Here is a 19,494-nt window from a genome sequence, read left to right as displayed (position 1 = left end):
TGTATATTCTACTGTGTGTGAACATCGGAAAAATTAGGAAGCAAAAATATTGCAAAAAGATTTTCCTTAAATTGCAGTAATTGTGTAACTATAGTGTAAAGAAATCTCAGTTGATTGCAGTCCTATTTCTCCAAATATACCTTTAGCACACTGACTTTATTCAACCTCTGGAGTTTTCATTTACCACATCTTTCTGATACTATACTACATATACTATTATAGCAATGCTGGTAATATGTTCACATCAAACAATGTTTCTGTACGTAAGCAGTTTCCAAACGTGTAAAACTTAAACTCTCAGATTTATCCAATCAGCATGCCATTGCAAAGAATTTTAGGACTTTAAATTAGTACATCTGTAACTTGCCCAGATTGGAAAACAACTTAAATTATCAAAAGAAAACAGTAGCCAGGATGTAGTCATATTGTAGCAGCCAGTAAAACAGAAGAGCAGACTAGACAAATGCCTTCTCCCCCACCCCCAGCACTTTATATAGTTTATAAAAGAATTTTTCTTGCATACTTTTGAACCGGAGACCAGCACATGGTAGATAAAAACACATGCCTGTTTATTGACAAAGCTGGAGGCAAAGACAAGTTTTAAGAGCTAAATCAACCATATTATCGCAAATTATATTTCAAACATGCTCCTTGTGCTGCCAGCAAAACATATTATTCAGCAGGATGGTGAAGTGATACAGATTTCAAGAGCAAAATGTAATTTGGCAGGCATATGCAGCAGCTGTCAAGGAACACTGTACTGTATAGCAATGTATCTTCTCCCAAAAATGCCTGCACATCACATTTCACCCTTCAAATCCAGGTTGCTGTACAGCAATACTTTATGGTACTACTGTACTACTTTTTTGTAACTTGAAATTTTATAATATAAAGAAGCACACATGAATAAATAAAAACTTTTTCATCATCTGGTAAGTCCTGCCTTGAAATATAAAAGCCCAGTGTTAACAAAAATAGCTGCAAAATACTGTAAAAAGCGCAAAATCTTGAGCTCTGAAACGCTTACATGTTTACATATCATCAGAGAGTACTTTTTCTACTACTACTAACATAGGTACAATTATTTCTCTTGGTGTGTATCAGCCCAATTTCAAATGCCATGTTCACAATGCATAAGTACTCACCTACTTATAAAACCAATTGTGTTGTCTTGTTATATTTTAATAGGGTTACTGACTGTATCAAGTCCAGATTAGGCAGCAGCAAAACAGAGATTGGATTTTATTAACTCCAGATAGTGGCCATCCCAATTTATGCAGGATAGGCTTCGCTCACCTGACCATTATAACCAATTATTTTTAAAGCAATACCATAAATGGTAAATAATAATAATAATAATAATAATAATAATAATAATAATAATAATACAGTCCTAGACTTAGGAAGTATTCGACTTGTAATATTGTGATACGAAATCCACCATATCAATCTCGTTTGCTGTACATAAGAACATAAGAACAGCCATGCTGAATCAGGCCAAAGCCCATCGAGTCCAGCATTCTCTGTCACATAGAATCCATGGGGATCTTGAGTAGAAAGAGAAGACAAGACCCTCCCTTTCCCTTGACCCCCAACAAATGGTACTCATGGGAATCCTGCCTGCCTCAACCAACATAGAGGCTGCACTTGGAAATCCCTTTCAATAACCACCGATACACTTGGCATCTATGAATCTGTCTAATCCTGCCTTGAAGTTATCCAGGCTGACAGCTGTCACAACCTCTTCTGGAAGTGAACTCCATAAACCAACGAACCTCTGAGTGAAGAAATATTTCCCTTTATTTGTCCTCGCTTTCTTACCTATGACCTTTAGGGAGTGCCCCCTCATCCTAGTATTGTGTGTTAGAGAAAATAATTTTTCTCTATCCACCTTTTCTATCCCATGCATGATTTTATACACTTCAATCAAGTCACCCCTTAAACGCCTGAAGAGACCAAGGCATTACAACCTGGTTTCATAAGGGAGGTGCTCCATTTCTTTGATCATTCTTGTTGCCCTTTTTTGCACCTTTTCCTGGTGTATTAGGTTTTTTGATAACAATAATAACAGTAATAACAGTAATAACGATAATAATAACAATAATAATAAAGCTAAGAGGACCAATCTTACATCTTACTATATTTCTATTGCACACCAACTCTCTTAAGGTAAACCTGCAATTCTGCCTAGATTGCAAAAATCCACACGACCATCGCAGAAGGGCTAAATTTCCAACGGTCTTCCAGTTTTGGAAACCCAGATCTTGTAACTTAATTTCGGCAGAATATGCAGGGCTGAATATTTAGCTTGACTAAATTCGTGAGGCATCTCAAGGAGACACCTAAAAAGCCTCCGAGGAAATCCCAGGAGAGGGGGTCTGAGGGCGCCGTGAGGCAACCGAAACACCGCTCCGCATTCCCTAACGGTACCTTCGGCGACTGCAGCCACGCTCAAGATGGCACCCCGACGAAGCTGCCCCCTCAACCGCCACGCTCAAGATGGTGACGTTTCCGCTGCCATTCCCGCGCCGCGCCTCCCGGCTGACGCGAGAGCTGCCGGCCCGTCGTGATGGAGCCGGGCTGCGGTGGCGGTGGCGGTGGTCCGGGTTTGCTCATTGTCAATAACAAGCAACGGAGCGGAGGGCTTGGGCTCACCCCCACGACACCCCCGCCGCCGCCTGGAGGGAAAGGCCGGGAGCTTAATCGCAACCAGCGAAAAGACTCTGAGGTAAGGCGGGCGGGGAGAGGTGGCGCGGATCCGCCCGCCTTTTGGGGAACGACGCCGAGGAGCCTTGAAGGGAGTGCCTCTTTCCCCCCCCCCCCCTAATGACTTGATTTGGCGGCGGCCTCTTCGGTCGCGAAGAGGGGTGACCAGGATTGGTCGGGGAGCCCCGGTTTAATTTACGGGCCTGGGGTTTTATTAACAGTCTCTTTCGAAGCTCCCCTCAGCCGGCTCCGCATCAGTTTTGCCTCCCTCCGCTTGGCCAGGCAGCTCCTCTAGAACCTTGGCAACTTTAAGACGTGTGGACTTCAACTCCCAGAATTCCTCTGGGAGTTGAAGTCCACAAGTCTTAAAAGCTTTGCTGGCTAAGGAACTCTGGGAGTTAAAGTCCACAAGTTGCCAAGAGACACCCCCCCCCGCCCTAAGAACAAGGTTCCCCAAGCCGGGCTCCTTTTGATAAGCGGACTTCAATTTCCCAGCTTGGGAAAACACCGCGCTGGAGTTTTGTTTGTCAGTCTGACCTGTTACAGAGGTTACAGAGCTCTTCCTTAAAAAAAAAAAAACAAGAAGAGCTCTTTCCTGGTTATTTAAAAAAATAGAATGTCAATACTTTGTAGTTACATCATGAAACGAGTGTATTCGAGATGCATAACAGCACAATGAAAATGGGGGAAAAACAGCTCTCCCTTCAGTCTGCGTACAAATAATTTACAAGGGGAAGGGTGTGTGTGAAGGTGTTCATCTGGGAATAGTCCATTAAAATTAGTGGGTTTGGTTTTGTGGGGAGAGTGGCACTTTAGGGTAGCAGAGGGTGTTGGCTCTGGCAAGCCTGGATGGAGCATAAGTGATGGAGCAAAGTAGCAACTCATCCTGGGTGAGAATAAAAAATTAAAAATGGAGTTTTTTTGGTTTTGAGCTGTGCTTCATTCCTAGTGAAAGCACCAGTTTTGCACATATGAGTTACTATAGTAACAGTGAAGCTATATGGGGAAGGTTTAGCTTCTTTTTTAAAAAAACAGCCTTGGAAAACATCTTAGCTAAGCTGTCATCTTCTTCCAGGGCTATTCAGAATCACCAGACTTTGAGTTTGAATATGCAGATGCAGACAAGTGGACCGCTGAACTTTCAGGTAAAGCAGGAATTGCTTGTATCTGGCACAGTTTTTCTTTCAATTACCCATATAAAACAAAAGTTAAACCAGTTGCTATAATTTTTAGGATTCAATAGGCTTCAGATTCAAAATGGACAAAGTGAGGTAAGCAGCTGCCAGCAACTGAGTAAACAAATCATTACTTCCTGAATCATGGTGCAGCTCAGAATGACTGACAGGTGCAACAGGAATGTGTCCATCCAGTCATTTGAATTGAAAATGCAATGTAGCCTATTAATTTCCACTGTCAGTTTCATGTTACTAATTAGTTTTGCATAGTTTTTATGAGAACTCCTTTATAAAGTTTTAGTGAAGTAGCATTCATGGGAATGTTTTCATTTAGCATTTCTTTTGTACAAGTACCAGGGTTTTTTTTAGCCTATAAGATGCTCCAGACTATAAAATGCACCTAGCTTTGGGGAAGAAAACAAGAAAAAAAATCTGCCTCTCCCTCCGAGCAGCACAAGCAGCTGATTGGCGGTTGGATCGCCTTCCAGAATACCGACATTCAGCTGTTCCAGGCTATGGAGATTACCACCGCCTCCATGCACCCCGTTTTTGGCCTCTGCACACCCCATTTTCAGCCGTGCGGTCCATTTTCTGGTTCGGCGGTGATAACTTATAAGCGGCGGCAATCCCTGTTGCCTGGAATGGGTCAAAAAAGTAGCATGCGGAGGTTGAACATGGGCAGACAGAGGCCAAAATCAGGACGCACAGAAGCCACAGCCGTGGGGCGCATGGAGGTGGTGATAGGCAGTGACTGATCCTACCACCAATCAGTTGTTCATGCTAAATCAGGCTAAGATGAACCTGACCAAACTGTTTGCTGTTTGCTACAAGGAGGCAAATTGCTGGGAGGCAGAGGTCAAAGAAGGAGAGGCAGCGGGTGGGCGGGGCTTTGGCAACATTCATTCTATAAGACACACAGACATTTTCACCCACTTTGGGGGGGATTATTATTATTATTATTATTATTATTATTATTATTTATTAGATTTGTATGCTGCCCCTCTCCGGAGACTCGGAGCAGCTCACAACGTCTTATAGTCTGAAAAATATGGTTCTCAATTTACAATTGGCTTCTTAATGATCATTCAGAGTTATGACAGATTATTTTTAAAAGCTATTTAAAACCAATCCCCAAAAGTATGATTGCTGCAACTCCATGGTCACATGATCCCATTTTAGGCACTTGACAACCTGTTTGCATTTATGACTGATTGCTGTATCCCATGATCACATGGCTCTGATCTACCCCATTTTTGCCATGTTCTGGCAAAAAAAAACCCTCACTGAATATGCTGGATTTACATAATGACCACAGTGTTCACTTAACACTGTTACATTAAGGGCGATTCACTTAATCACCATGGTGACTAGGTTTACACCTGTTGTAAAACCGATTTTAAAACTGTCTGGTGCCTTGACTTACCATATTTTTGGGAGTATAAGATGCACCTTACTTTTGGGGGAGGAAAACAAGGGGGGGGGATCTGCCTTTATCTTCCAGCAATTTGTCTAACAGCAAACAGCACAGCTGTGTATTTCTGTGCATGTGTGCCTGACCCATAGAAATAGCAAAGAATTGGGGAAATGTACATTATGCCAGTATATTCATGCCAGAAAGTTTTCTTAAGTGTGGTCACACTAACTCCTCCCAATTATTTAAATAGGTCTACTCCAAATATGACTAAGTCAGGATTTAATTCAGCTGTCTTATCTTAATACTAAAACAGGATAATGTTACATTTCAGATTATACTTTTACAGATCTTTAAAATTGATGTGACTTTTTGGAAGTATACATTATTCTCTGCTAAGTAAAAAAAAATACAATAGCTCTTCAAATCAAGCATTTATTTTAAAAAGCTTCTTCATTTTGTCAAGTTGTCTAGAACAATAATAAAGCAGTCTTTAAAAAATAAGTAATAATTTGAACATTCTACAGACATTAATAGTTATTGACTTATTATTATTATTATCATTATTATTATTTATTAGATTTGTAGGCCGCCCCTCTCCGCAGACTTACCTCCTTGCATCCAATTTCAGCAACAGATTAGCACAAAAAAGTAAAATTCTGCCACCAAGTCTTCACCCTCTTTTTGGAGGTATACTTTGGAGGTGTATTTTGGCGTCTTACACTCCAAAAATATGGTACACAGGTAATCATAATAATAATAATAATAATTAATAATAATAATTTATTAGATTTGTATGCTGCCCCACTCCGAAGACTACAATATGTCTAACATCAACATGTCTAACATCTACAACTGTAATTCCGGGTTTTCTTTGTGATTATAAGTCAAGTACTACTGTACTTGTATGATATAATTTGTACAAACTCTCAAGTCTCTTAACTGCAAAGCACAATAAAGGAAACAAGACTCATACCAATGACTCATCCCATGACATCAGCCCTCCCATCCAGTTAGGAGGGAAGGTATATTACAGGTATATTCATGGTTAATGAATTTTGACTGTAGGGTCTAGGAAGAAAGCCTTCTCCGCCCCAACCCTATGGAATATGCCTCCCCCCACCACTACACACACACACTCATACTAGGAATCCCTCTGAGGGAAATGGGCAGTTCAAAAATGAGAAAAATAAATAAATGTCATTGTCAGAAATAAGGAATTATAACATACAGGAACATGTGGAAAAAAGGTAGAAACCCTTCAGTCCCCTCCAGTTTTATTAAAGAGTCCATTAGGATTTGGGCAGGAATCTCTGCAGAATTTAAATCTTTTTTTTCCAGAATATTTGCTTTATGAATTGAATCTACTTACCTGATATTTTTATTTGATGGTTTATTTTTAAGGATACTCTTCTTTATTTTTCAACTTCAGCAAAACCTCTTAGCCACCACTGCTAAATATTTTTGCTTCTTAATATTAGTTAACTTTCTAAATAGTGGCAAATTTGTCAATATTCTATGCTATCCTGTGAATTGCTGATAGGACATCATTTGAACTGGTTCCTCTTTAACCCCACTTATAGGATTCCCCTATAAGTTCATTAAGATTGTCATTTTAGCATTGAATTGTTTTTCTATTATACTACATTAGAACCTCTGGCCACGAACACTTCTGACCATGACCAAATTGGGTTCTGACCAATAAATTCATCCCCCCTCCCCCCCAAAAAAGAATTTTTCACGTCCAATTTCCCCTTCCGTGCCAAATTTTTTGTAAGCACCAAATTTCCAAAATTAGGTTCGGGTCAGGACCAAATCAGTTCATGATCAAAGTTATGGAATGAATTACAGTTGTGACCAGAGGTTCTACTGAAGTTTGAATCTACTCTTACTTTATAGTGCTTCCATAAAAAGGAAATATACATCTTGAGACATAACACATAAAGAATACATAGTTCAAAATTAGATATGAATATCTAAACTATTATTACAGGCTGACTATTATGCAACATCTGGAGCCATTGTTTAAAATCTGTTTTCAAATCATGCTTTGTGTTACTTATGATGGATCAGCATCTTCTTTTTCTGTCTGCCTATTAATTAATGTTGGGTGTCGAATGGAATTGTCTGGGATGATGCACCATACTAGAGCCCAATTAAGCTTGGTAAAACTAAACTTTTATAGCAGAAGCAAGAAGGCAAGTTATAGCAAGAAGGCAAGTTATCTTTCAATGCTATTTTTTTTAATGGATGATTAGATTTGATTTAAAATGAACTGCCAAGAATCCATTCTATTTGAAATAAATGTCTAGTGTTATAAAGTAATGGACTTTTGTTCTCTCTTTGCAGAACTGTACAGTTATACTGAAGGTCCTGAATTCCAACTCAACAGAAAATGCTTTGAGGAAGATTTTAGACTGCATGGTAAAACTAATTACCTCTTTTTCCTCCTTGGAATGTCTTGAGGCTTAGTCTGTATATGTTGCAGTTCAAATGGGATTAAACAACAAAAAGTTGATTGTTTTAGTATCAAGTATGTTTTTATTTGTTTTCATGAATCTTTCATTTTATTTTAACAAAACCTTAATACGTTTGTGTTTTAAATAAATTATAATAAGCTTCAAAATTTGGGGAATTCAGTGAGTTGTATTAGATAAATAAAATGACCATATCAGCATGGAATGCTTATTGTCATTTGTGTGTGTGTGTGTGTGTGTGTGTGTGTGTGTGTGTGAGAAAAGGATTGGCATTTCTGAAACTGAACTATTGACCACTACAGATTTTTTATTATCTGTAATATTTAGGGAGGGATAGAAGTTTCTAATTTGATTTTGATTTGATGTTAAAATATGGCAATAATATGAATGACATATTTATTCATTAGCTTGTGGATAATGTAAAATCAGATCAGTTCAGAGCTTTGCCAGATTCTGGCCATGTTTACATATTATAGGAACAACTAAATTTGATTGATAGTGCTAAAATAATCTAGCCCAAGGGTGAGCAATATGGACCTATGACATAAGATCTTGTAATATCATAAATTAAAGTCTAAAGCTGTCCAAAATAAAAATAAATTTTAATTTATTACAGTTGGCCAGAATCTTGTAAAGTCACAAAATAAAATGTAACAGCATTTCTTACGTTAGCTTATATTTACATTAACTTATGAGATCTTGGAGGAAATAGCTGAACGTACATAAGAGTGTAACCACTTTTTAATAGTCATTGCACAAAATTATATTTTTTATTGCTGCAAATAATTTACTTTTTTCCAAGAAAGAGATAAAGATGTGTTGTGATTCCAAATAACTTGTATTTCTAGTCTTGGATAAAAAGTGGACAGAACTGGACACTAAGCAACATCATACTCATGCCATGAGGCTTCTTGATGGCCTTGAAGTCACAGCTCGGGAGAAAAGACTTAGGGTAGCTCGAGCCATCCTCTACGTTGCACAAGGTATGCTTGTATCTTTCAGATAAACTGCTTAATCTTAAATACCTACTAATGATGATATTGTAGTAGAATTTTTTTCACACCAATGTTTCCTTTCATTAATAAGAAAAAAATGCTAACAAAATCAGCAAAATGTATTTATTGGTATTTACCCTAAATATAAAATAATTTATATTTCCATTCAGCATGAAAACTGAACTATTTTAAACCAATTTCATTTTTATTCACAGATGTTAGAACTGGATTCTAGAAATACAATCACAAACCAAAAGTAGTGAAAATTTATTTTTGTTGCAAAAAGACTTCAATTTTTTAAATGCAAAATCCTCTTTGATTTCTAGTTAGTTTTATAATAAATAACATAGATGTATTATTTTGCTTTTAATTTCAACATAGGGTCATCTGTGTATTGTCCATAGGGAGTCAGTATAATGAAAACTTCTCAATCCTCATGTTTTATTACCCAATTCTATAACATATTTCCAGTTCGGTCCTAGAAATGGTTTGAAATGGCTGTGGTTCCACATACTTTTGGAAAATTGATATCATAGCTACTGTGTTAATATTATTTTACATTTCTTTTATTATTTGAATGTTGTAGTTTCTTTGCTCTTCAGTGTGATCCAACAAGGGCAATCTTTCCTGAAATGCATTATATATATATTTTTTAAATTTCAGGCACCTTTGATGAGTGTAGTTCGGAAGCTGAGGTTCAGTATTGGATGCGATACAACATTTTTCTTCTGCTTGAAGTTGGAACATTTAATGCTTTGGTGGAGCTTCTGAACATGGAAATTGAGTGAGTTTCATGTTCTGAGAGTAATGCAGGCTGTTTAGATACCTTAATTATGATCTGCCTCAACAAGATATATATTTTTGCAGCTTTATGAAGAAAACATACCAAACTTAACCTTTTATCTTTTCATTGTTTTATCTACCGTATATACTCGAGTATAAGCCGACCCGAGTATAAGCCGAGGCACCAATTTTTGCCACAAAAACTGGGAAAACGTATTGACCCGAGTATAAGCCGAGGTTAGAAAATGCAGTGGCTACTGGTAACTTATAAAAATGGAAAACAATAAAATTACATTAATTGAGACATGTTTTGGAATATTTATTTTAAAGAAAACCAGTAAACTAGCTCTGTAAATTTAAAAGAGGGTAAACAAATTAACAATATTAACAATAAATTAAAAAGTAAAAAAAGTAGCTCAATCAGGAACAAAGCTAAAACCTAAGAGTTAAAATCCTTCAAAACTGGATTCCTTCTCATCATTAATTGGATTTACATTATTGTTCTGTTTTTATATATGCTGTGAGCCACCCTGAGTCCTTGGAGAGGGATTGCATACAAATCCAATTAAATAAATAAACAAACAAACAAACAAACAAATAAGTGTATCCAAAGAAGAGCTTCAGCATTAGCTGCTGTGAGGTTATCAGCATAGAAAACCAAATAGATAGATAGATAGATAGATAGATAGATAGATAGATAGATAGATAGATAGATAGATAGATATAGATAGAAAGATAGACAGACAGACAGACAGAAAAATAGATAGATAGATAGATAGATAGATAGATAGATAGATAGAAATAGATAGATAGATAGATAGATAGATAGATAGATAGATATAGAAAGATAGACAGACAGACAGAAAAATAGATAGATAGATAGATAGATAGATAGAAATAGATAGATAGATAGATAGATAGATAGATAGATAGATAGATAGATAGATAGATAGATAGATAGAGATAGAAAGATAGATAGATAGACAGACAGAAAAATAGATAGATAGATAGATAGATAGATAGAGATAGATAGATAGATAGATAGATAGATAGATAGATAGATAGATATAGAAAGATAGATAGACAGACAGACAGACAGATAGAAAAATAGATAGATAGATAGATAGATAGATATAGATAGAAAGATAGATAGACAGACAGACAGATAGAAAAATAGATAGATAGATAGATAGAAATAGATACAGATAGATAGATAGATAGATAGATAGATAGAAAGAAAGAAAAATAGTTAGATAGAAAAATAGATAGATAGAAATAGATACAGATAGATAGATAGATGATAGATAGATAGATAGATAGATAGATAGATAGACAGATAGACAGATAAATATAAAGATAGACAGACAGATAGAAAAATAGATAGATAGATAGATAGAAAGAAATAGATACAGATAGATAGATAGATAGATAGATAGATAGATAGATAGATAGATAGATAGATAGAAAAATAGATAGATAGATAGATAGAAAGACAGGCAGATAGAAAAAGAATTCCTGTCTAGCTCTGCCTCATAACACATTATTAGATCCTATCCAAGCAAGGACAGCAACTACCACAAAATACCATTTTTTAAACAGTTTAAATCCTTTCAAAGGAGGGGGAGGAGAATCTGACAGCAGGGGGCCTTTTTAATCCGACTCACCATTGCAAATGGCTGCCTTCTTTGCTTGAGCTAGGGAGAGGAACTACGGCGTGCCAGAGGGGACAAAAGCTGGTGCCTCCTCGCTCTGGCTCAAGCAATGGCGCCCTCGTGTGGTGACTTTGTCAATGACCCGAGTATAAGCCGAGGCTGTGTTTTTCAGCCCATTTTTGGGGCTAAAAAACTCGGCTTATACTCGAGTATATACGGTAATTATTTCATGGAAAATTACGTATTTGAAACAATATTCAAAGTATATATTTTTAAAATGTAGTAGGTAGTGTTATAAGTATTTTCATCTCCTTTTCGTCTTGTGACTTTTAACACAGAACAAAGTAAAGTTATCTGGAATTGATCATTTTGAGGAAATATCTGGTGAGCTTGCCAGCTAGAAACTAATCTGGAGCAATTAAAAGAAAATCTCTGCTAAAATAAATACGTGTGCATGTTTTTTGAGAGGAAATAAAATCTAAAAAAAGACACAAAAACATACAAGTAATCCTCAGTTTATAATCACTTATTCAGTACGTATTAAGAAGATAGAAGATAGAATTAATGTATTGGCCAAGTGTGATTGGACACACAAGGAATTTGTCTTGGTGCATATGCTCTCAGTGTACATAAGATAGTTTTAATATTGCTGAATGAGTGATCCTTGAAGTTACAACCACATGATTTCATATGATGATAATTCAGTCACTTGGCAACTGACTCGCAGTTACAATTGCAGTGTCCTGCGGTCACTCCATAATACCCACCTACATTCCTTAGGAACAGTCAGTCCATGGCCTTTTCTGCCAGCTTGCTTGCCTGAACATAGTTTCACTGTCTCTTCCCACAGGAAGAGTGACTTTCAGGATTGCAATTGCTTAGTGATGTGGTCACGTGATGTTGTGCTTTACAACCATCGCATTGCTTAGCGATGGGAATTCTGGTCCCAATTGCCATAATAATCCGTAGATTGGCTGCATAGTTTTGAACAGGGAGATGTATTTAGTCCGACTTCATTTCTGGAAAAGATAGCCTGTGATGTTTTGTCATAGGCATGTCTGGAACTGAGGTGATAGTTGCTACAGAATGAGGAGAGTTGAGAGGACACAAAAATGAACAATTTCAATGCAGTCACTCAGAGCCTTGTTTTTGCATTAGTAGGATCAAACATGTTCCTGACTGATTATTCAAAAAATAACTAGAAGTTGCTCCTGAATTTCTAGTAGTTTCATACTATGAGGCACAAGAGTTTTCTCTCACTAAATCTTTTCTAGGTAATTAAATTAACAACTACTTCAGGTAACTGATGTTGGATAAGAGGTGAATGCCTTTGCAGTATGCCCATGTTACCCATGCCATTGTTTATCTAATATCCAATGTGTCGTTAGTTTCAGAAAGGGCTGTGGCCTAGAACAGAAATTTATTTCTCTTTTTCTAGTAACAGTGCTGCCTGTAGCAGTGCAGTGAGGAAGCCTGCTATCTCCTTGGCTGACAGCACGGATTTGAGGTGAGTCCTTCTATATCAGTATGCTCTATCAACAGATTTATTTTTTTGGTACAATAACTTCTATTGATAAGAATGTTTTATCTTTTTTTTCTTCATGTTGGATTGATATATGCTTATTAATAGAATCTGATTTTCAAATTGTCATAATTTTATTTATTTCTTTATTTCTTTATTCAGTTTTTATGCCGCCCTTCTCCTTAGACTCAGGGCGGCTTACAACATGTTAGCAATAGCACTTTTTAACAGAGCCAGTGTATTGCCCCCACAATCCAGGTCCTCATTTTACCCACCTGGGAAGGATGGAAGGCTGAGTCAACCTTGAGCCAATGATGAGATTTGAACCGCTGACCTTCAGATCTACAGTCAGCTTCAGTGGCCTGCAGTACAGCACTCTACCTGCTGCGCCACCCCGGCTCATAATGTATTGCATGCCTTTATTGGGGCAGTGAAGAAGAGAAATGGAATAAGATGAGATGCTGAATAGAACAGGCCTAGGATGAATATTTTGTGTATTGTACATGAGTATCACTTCTTCATATTTGGGTTCACTATGACTTTATAACAGTCTAGTCTCCCAGAAGATACTGCAAAGCTTTAAATCACACAGCTTAGTGAATCCTACTTCTGAGCCCCAATTTTATAGGCATAGAATCTCCCCAAACCACTGAATCTCAAATGTATTTCTCCAGCATTTTTTTTGTGGGAAACCAACAGAAATAGTTATGTGTAAGCCTCCAACATTCTTTATATAGCTCATCACATTAATGTTAATTTTTCTGCTACAATATGGATGAAATGGGTCAAATTCAAGCTGTGCCTTCTTTAGAGACATTGTTATATTATCCATTGTAGCCACTCTCCATTTAAAGAAGGGCTATCTGACTATTTAAAAAACCTAGCATGCCCTTGATTTGCATAGAAACCTTTTCTGTAAAGAGAGTGTTTTTCTTAGAAAAGTATAGGTTGCTAAGCAACAACCCTCAAAATACTGACACGAACCAAAAATAAAATGTTTATTGATTACCATAAAATTTGTTATTTCGCACATAACATCTTTTTGCCTCAGTGTCATGCATGGGAACATTATGAGGGAATGGCTCATTTACTTTGCTTATTGTTTTGTAAGGTAGTTTCCAATGAAGCCAACAGTGTTGTCAGGAATTTCTCCTTCTAACCTGTTCAGTCTTTAATTGCAGGGTGCTTCTGAACATTATGTACCTTATTCTGGAGACTGTGCGTCAGGACTGTGAAGGAGATAAGCCCGAATGGAAGACAATGAGACAGACCTTCAGAGCTGAGCTAGGTTCGTCATCTCACCTTGCCCATGATTCAGAATTTAGCTAGTTAAATAGCATTTGTTCAAAAAGATAGGATTATTTTGTTGTCAGAAAAGGCTGTCCTAATATGAGAAAGAACTTTTATTTTTCTTCTGTGTTAATCAGTGCTGCCAGATAGTCAGAGTCAGCATCCCCATATTGTTTAATAAGATAGGTCTTTATCCCTAAGATCTCAGGTCATGATTGCTTCCAATCTTTCCTTTCCAATTGCCCTTCAGAGTCACTATCATTGTTGCCTGCTTTGCTTGTCTCAGCACCTCCCAGGCATTCTTCTCATTTGGATTATGCACAGAGAAAAAGCCATTGACATTCATTATTACATGAAAGCTTCTTTCCATCCTTCTTCCTGGAGGGATTTCAGGAGAGTGATGTACAAAATTCAATTGGCAGTTTTCAGGAGGAAAGTCTCAGGAAATTTTGATTCCCCCCCCCCCCCCAAGACATCATTGACGTTTCAGTACTGAGGCTGAGTTACTACTACTACTGCTGCTGCTGCTGCTATACTACTATCACTATCACTACTATGTCCAGAATACCTTTAAAGGCTGCCCAATTTATAGTGCAGTCTTACATATGTTTTTTCACAGATCAGTGTTATTGAGTTAGGTGAGATTCACTACAGGTAAGTTTCCGGTCACAATTCAAAGTGTTAGTAATGACCTTTAAAGCCCTACATGGCATTGGACCAGAATACCTCCGGAACCGCCTTCTACTGCACGAATCCCAGCGGCTGATAAGGTCCCACAGAGTTGGCCTTCTCCGGGTCCCGTCGACCAAACAATGTCGTTTGGCGGGCCCCAGGCAAAGAGCCTTCTCTGTGGTGGCCCCGGCCCTCTGGAATCAACTCCCCCCGGAGATTAGAACGGCCCCCACCCTCCTATATCGCCAGGCATGGGGGAACTAAGACATCTCCCCCAGCCTTATTATAGTTTACGTTTGGTGTGTATGTGCTGTATGGTTTTTAATTGTTGGGGTTTTTATATATTTTATTATTAGATTTGTCCCATTGTTATACTGTTGTGAGCCGCCCCGAGTCTTCGGAGAGGGGCGGCATACAAATCTAATAAATAATAATAATAATAATATGTTTAATATCCAGCCGAATCTAGGCTTTAGCTTTCTTGAATAATTATCTAAGAATAAATTTAATTAGATGCTTTACCCTATTTCTCATATCAAACTAAACTAATAAATTAGCAGTAATTTGTTGAAAAAATATAGCCAGCTGATTATATAATGGACTGAACCAGAAACAAACCATGATAGCCTTGTTTGGGGCCAATCAGTGTGGCTTAAAAAAAATCAGGCTTGCTTTTAATCCTAATTATTTTATGGGAAACTGAGGCCCAGATTTGCAAGCCTTTTCTCATGTTCTCACTTCTGGATTAATATACCTTGCTGTAGTCCAGTATGCAAATGCATTGTGATGGGCACTGACTCTTGAAAGTCTCAGGCTGGAAGCAAAGGTTTTTCATCCCCTTTGTTTTCTGCATATTTTCTGAATGCAGCTCAGCTGGGATCTTCTGTGTGCAAAACGTAATGTGATTGATAGAATGTTGAAGTAGTTTGGGGCAGGTTCACATTCAATTCTCCAATAAGCCTCATAGTTCATTGGATTCAATTTGATTTAACTCACAGTTATTTCCTCTGCTCGTACAACATAGGCAATAACTTTGTGAGTTAAATCAAATTGAATCCAGTAAATTACAGACTAGCCAAATTTTAGCCTAGTATGCTGTGTGACCCTACCTGTGGTCCACTTGATTATGTTGTAATTATAGATACCTACAATGAACAAAGGTCTCACCTAGGTGATCTCCTAGCTTCCATTGCATATTTTAACTGAATTCGTACATTACTTTAAGCCATGGTTTGCTTATTAAACAACATTCCTTAAAATGAGGTTTGAGCTAAGTCTTTGATTCCTGGCACCACAGGGAAAAAAATTTCATTTATTCTTGGGAAAAAGTACAATATTTGTGGACCACTGTTGATATTATGCATTATGTGATATAATACATATAAACATCAGGTTTTAAGTTTTGATGCTAGCATCTGCCCTCTAGCTTCCTTCTGTTCTCACACATTTGAGAACAGAATGAAGAAATCAGATAATAGGCATGCTTTTCCATGAGGCCTTGATTTTGTTTGTTTGTTTGTTTGTTTGTTTGTTTGTTTATTTATTTATTTATTTATTTATTTATTTATTTATTTATTTATTTATTTATTTATTTATTTATTTATTTATTTATTTATTTATTTATTTATTTATTTATTTATTTATTTATTTGTATGCCGCCCCTCTCCGAAGACTCGGAGCGGCTCACAGTACAAATCCAATGATTAAAAACAGAACAGTTAAAATCCTCAATTTAAAAACAATCATACAACCCAAACAAACCATACATAAAACGGGACGGCCAAGGGGAATCAATTTCCCCATGCCTGGCGGCAGAGGTGGGTTTTTAGGAGTTTGCAAAAGGTAACGAGGGTGGGGGCAGTCCTGATCTCCGGGAGGAGTTGATTCCAGAGGGCGGGGCCGCCACAGAGAAGGCTCTTCCCCCAGGTCCCGCCAGACGGCATTGTTTTGTTGACGATAGCCGGAGAAGGCCAACTCTGTCGGGCCTAATAGGTCGCTGGGATTCATGTGGCAGGAGGCAGTCCCTAAGGTATTCTGGTCCAATGCCATGAAGGGCTTTATAGGTCATAACCAACACTTTGAATTGTGACCGGAAACTGATCGGCAACCAATGCAGACTGCGGAGTGTTGATGTGACATGGGCATATCTGGGAAAGCCTATGATTGCTCTTGCAGCTGCATTCTTCATGATCTGCATGATTCCTTCTAGTCTGCAGAATTATTGTGTTCACTAGTGCAGAGAAGGTAGGGAAAGCAGTATGGTAATGATGCAAGTCCCACTCTTTTCTGCATGCAAAACCACCACCCACACATAGCTGCTGCTGCATGTTCTCCTAAATCAAGAATGAGGACAGCAGGATGAATCTTGATGCAAGGAGAATTATTACATTAATGACACTATTGGAGCTCAATGACTGTCATCATTGCAAATACAAATATATTATGTAACTGGACCAAACTATGTACAAGAACACAGAATGAGCAGAAAATTATTCTGAAAAAATGTGGCAAATAGCTAGAAGCTTTATTGGGTTGATAGTAGAGAATGATGTTCAAATACTCAAAGGTGCCTTTTCTAAAAGACTTTGTTTTTCCTTGAAGATATTTCGCTTCTCAGGAAGCAAAGTTTCTTGGATGAAAAGCAAAGCATCTTCAAAGGAAAAACAAAGTCCAATTGCCTTTGGAAAAGGCACCTTTGAGACAACCATGATCTATAGATAACTGAGAATCTCCATAGATGTTCAAATATGTAACACAAAAATTCAAGGGCCTCGTATAACATATTTGTTACCCACATATTATTTTTCAGGGGCACCTCTATATAATAATGAGCCATTTTCTGTGATGCTCTTTGGCATGGTGACCAAATTCTGCAGTGGCCATGCCCCACATTTTCCTATGAAGAAAGTGTTACTGCTGCTCTGGAAGACTGTCTTGGTAAGAGGCCCCTGTTTACAAATATATTATGCTTCAATAGATTGCTTGTTAATAGCTTTAAATTGGTGGTTAGTACAATGCTAAAGTGATAGGAATATTGTAATTTAAAGCTATGGAACATAGGTCTAAAGTTATTTTTAGTGTAGCATCTTATTATAATTAGTATAGTATGTAATTATAATTCAACAATATGTGTAAGCCATTGTGAGGTTGTCCAAATAGTCCATTTGTATGCTCCTTGTCCTAGATCAGAGGATGGTAACCTGTGGCTCTGGAGTCTCATGCGGCTCCTTAGCCCTCTGCTGTGGCTCTCTATCCCATCACTGGTTGGCCCTGCCCCTCGCTGCTTTTAATTTTTTTTGGATATTTTTGGAAATCCGGGCTGAGGAACGATCGCCAACTGCACACAGGATGGCAGGGCTTTCAACAGTGAGAAGAGGCACAGAGGCAGGGAGCGAGGGAGAGTCACAGAAAGAGAGAGAGACAGAGAGAGAGAGAGAGAGAGAGAGATTGATTGATTCATGGACATAGAGACACAGAAGGAGAATGTGGGAGAGAAAGAAAAGAAAGACACAGACAGAAATGAGGCATCTGAGTGCCTGAGTAAATCACAAGGACCACAAGTTCAGTATGTTTGCTATCCTTTTAGTGTACCCTTGGAGGATTTGAGGAGCTTCAGGATATGAAAGCAGAGAAACGAGAGATGCTTGGTCTTCCCCCACTTCCTGAAGATAGCATAAAAGTGATCCGCAACATGAGAGCTGCATCACCTCCAGCATCAGCTTCAGATTTGATTGAGCAGCAGCAGAAACGGGGTCGGCGGGAACACAAGGTGAATTTAGAACAATGGGACTTAGAAATTCTGGGAGAAGTATGGTGAACTGTATGGCAACATTTTGCAGAAGCAACGGTGACAGCAAAGAACAAGGAACTCTCTGGATGATGGGAGATTATCCACATATGTAAATGGTTGCTTCTCATGAGACCACAGGATTGTAGTTTTCCACAGGTTCAAATGCCTAAAGATGATACGACCAGTCATCTTTCTCACAGCTATAGCAGAACTTTTTAAAACAACACTGAAATCTCACCTTCTAATCACTTTTGGAAATTGCCCATTTACTTTATTAAAGCTGTTAGAAATCTTCAGAATGACTAGTTTGAAGTCTTCATCAGGTTAGTTTATCAACTCTGAACAAAGAAAAATTAATAAGAACTGAAAAAAATTGAAACAAATAGCAAAAATCTAAACAAGATTTTTTTGTGTGTAAAAAGTTATAAATGGACTGAAGAGTCTCTATAAATTTGGAATGTTGGTTTTTGCTATAAGATTTTAGAATTAAATATAAAAAATAAACCACTTCTGATTTATTTGATTATCTTGGCAATTGCCTGTCATAAAAAAACATAGTGATGACTTTAAATTGTGCATTAGAGAAGATTAAAAAATGTAAGCCGAAGAAAAAATATACAAGCTTTATGTCAGTTAATACTGGGACTTACAAAATTAATACATGACATTCTAACATCAGAAAGGACATTTTTGAAGAATGGAGCCAGATTAGTAACTATAATATCAATATTGTCAGTAATAATGTCAGGTTACATTACAAAACATAATGAAAGAATGACAAATGTAGAACAAATTTTATCTATCAAGCTATAAAAAATTCAGAATGAACTACAAATGACAGACCAAGAGAACAATTTGGAAAAGGACACTTTCCTGGATATGCAAAATTAATTAGATTTGTTGACACCTTGAAAAAAATGATGGGATAAAGAAGACTTGAAAAGAAACTAAGTCCTGCAATAATATTTGATTAAATTAAAAATTAAGATTGTTAGAAGTAAAAGGAGCTATAATCGCGATT

The 19,494-nt window shown here is 37.5% G+C and overlaps 1 protein-coding gene across 2 annotated transcripts in view; it reads left to right on the top strand.

Annotated features, from left to right (window-relative positions):
- Positions 1 to 2,433: 2,433 nt before the first annotated feature.
- STRIP1 (striatin interacting protein 1) overlaps positions 2,434 to 19,494 on the top strand; it is a 35,951-nt gene continuing 18,890 nt past the window's right edge. The window contains exons 1-9 of one of the 2 annotated variants that reach the window (XM_070745104.1): positions 2,434 to 2,728; positions 3,782 to 3,851; positions 7,642 to 7,716; positions 8,618 to 8,752; positions 9,428 to 9,548; positions 12,638 to 12,706; positions 13,903 to 14,009; positions 17,493 to 17,620; positions 18,270 to 18,452. In XM_070745104.1, coding sequence (XP_070601205.1) covers positions 2,570 to 2,728; positions 3,782 to 3,851; positions 7,642 to 7,716; positions 8,618 to 8,752; positions 9,428 to 9,548; positions 12,638 to 12,706; positions 13,903 to 14,009; positions 17,493 to 17,620; positions 18,270 to 18,452 — 1,047 coding nt within the window. In that variant the 5' untranslated portion in view covers positions 2,434 to 2,569. The remainder of the gene's footprint in view (positions 2,729 to 3,781; positions 3,852 to 7,641; positions 7,717 to 8,617; positions 8,753 to 9,427; positions 9,549 to 12,637; positions 12,707 to 13,902; positions 14,010 to 17,492; positions 17,621 to 18,269; positions 18,453 to 19,494) is intronic. The other variant, XM_070745105.1, reaches the window with a different exon arrangement.

Source organism: Erythrolamprus reginae, chromosome 3 (assembly GCF_031021105.1).
Source record: "Erythrolamprus reginae isolate rEryReg1 chromosome 3, rEryReg1.hap1, whole genome shotgun sequence".
In the NCBI taxonomy this organism is placed as follows: Eukaryota; Metazoa; Chordata; class Lepidosauria; order Squamata; family Dipsadidae; genus Erythrolamprus; species Erythrolamprus reginae.
The sequence above is the reverse complement of the archived record's forward strand: the minus strand, read 5'-3'. Positions and strand labels throughout refer to the sequence as shown.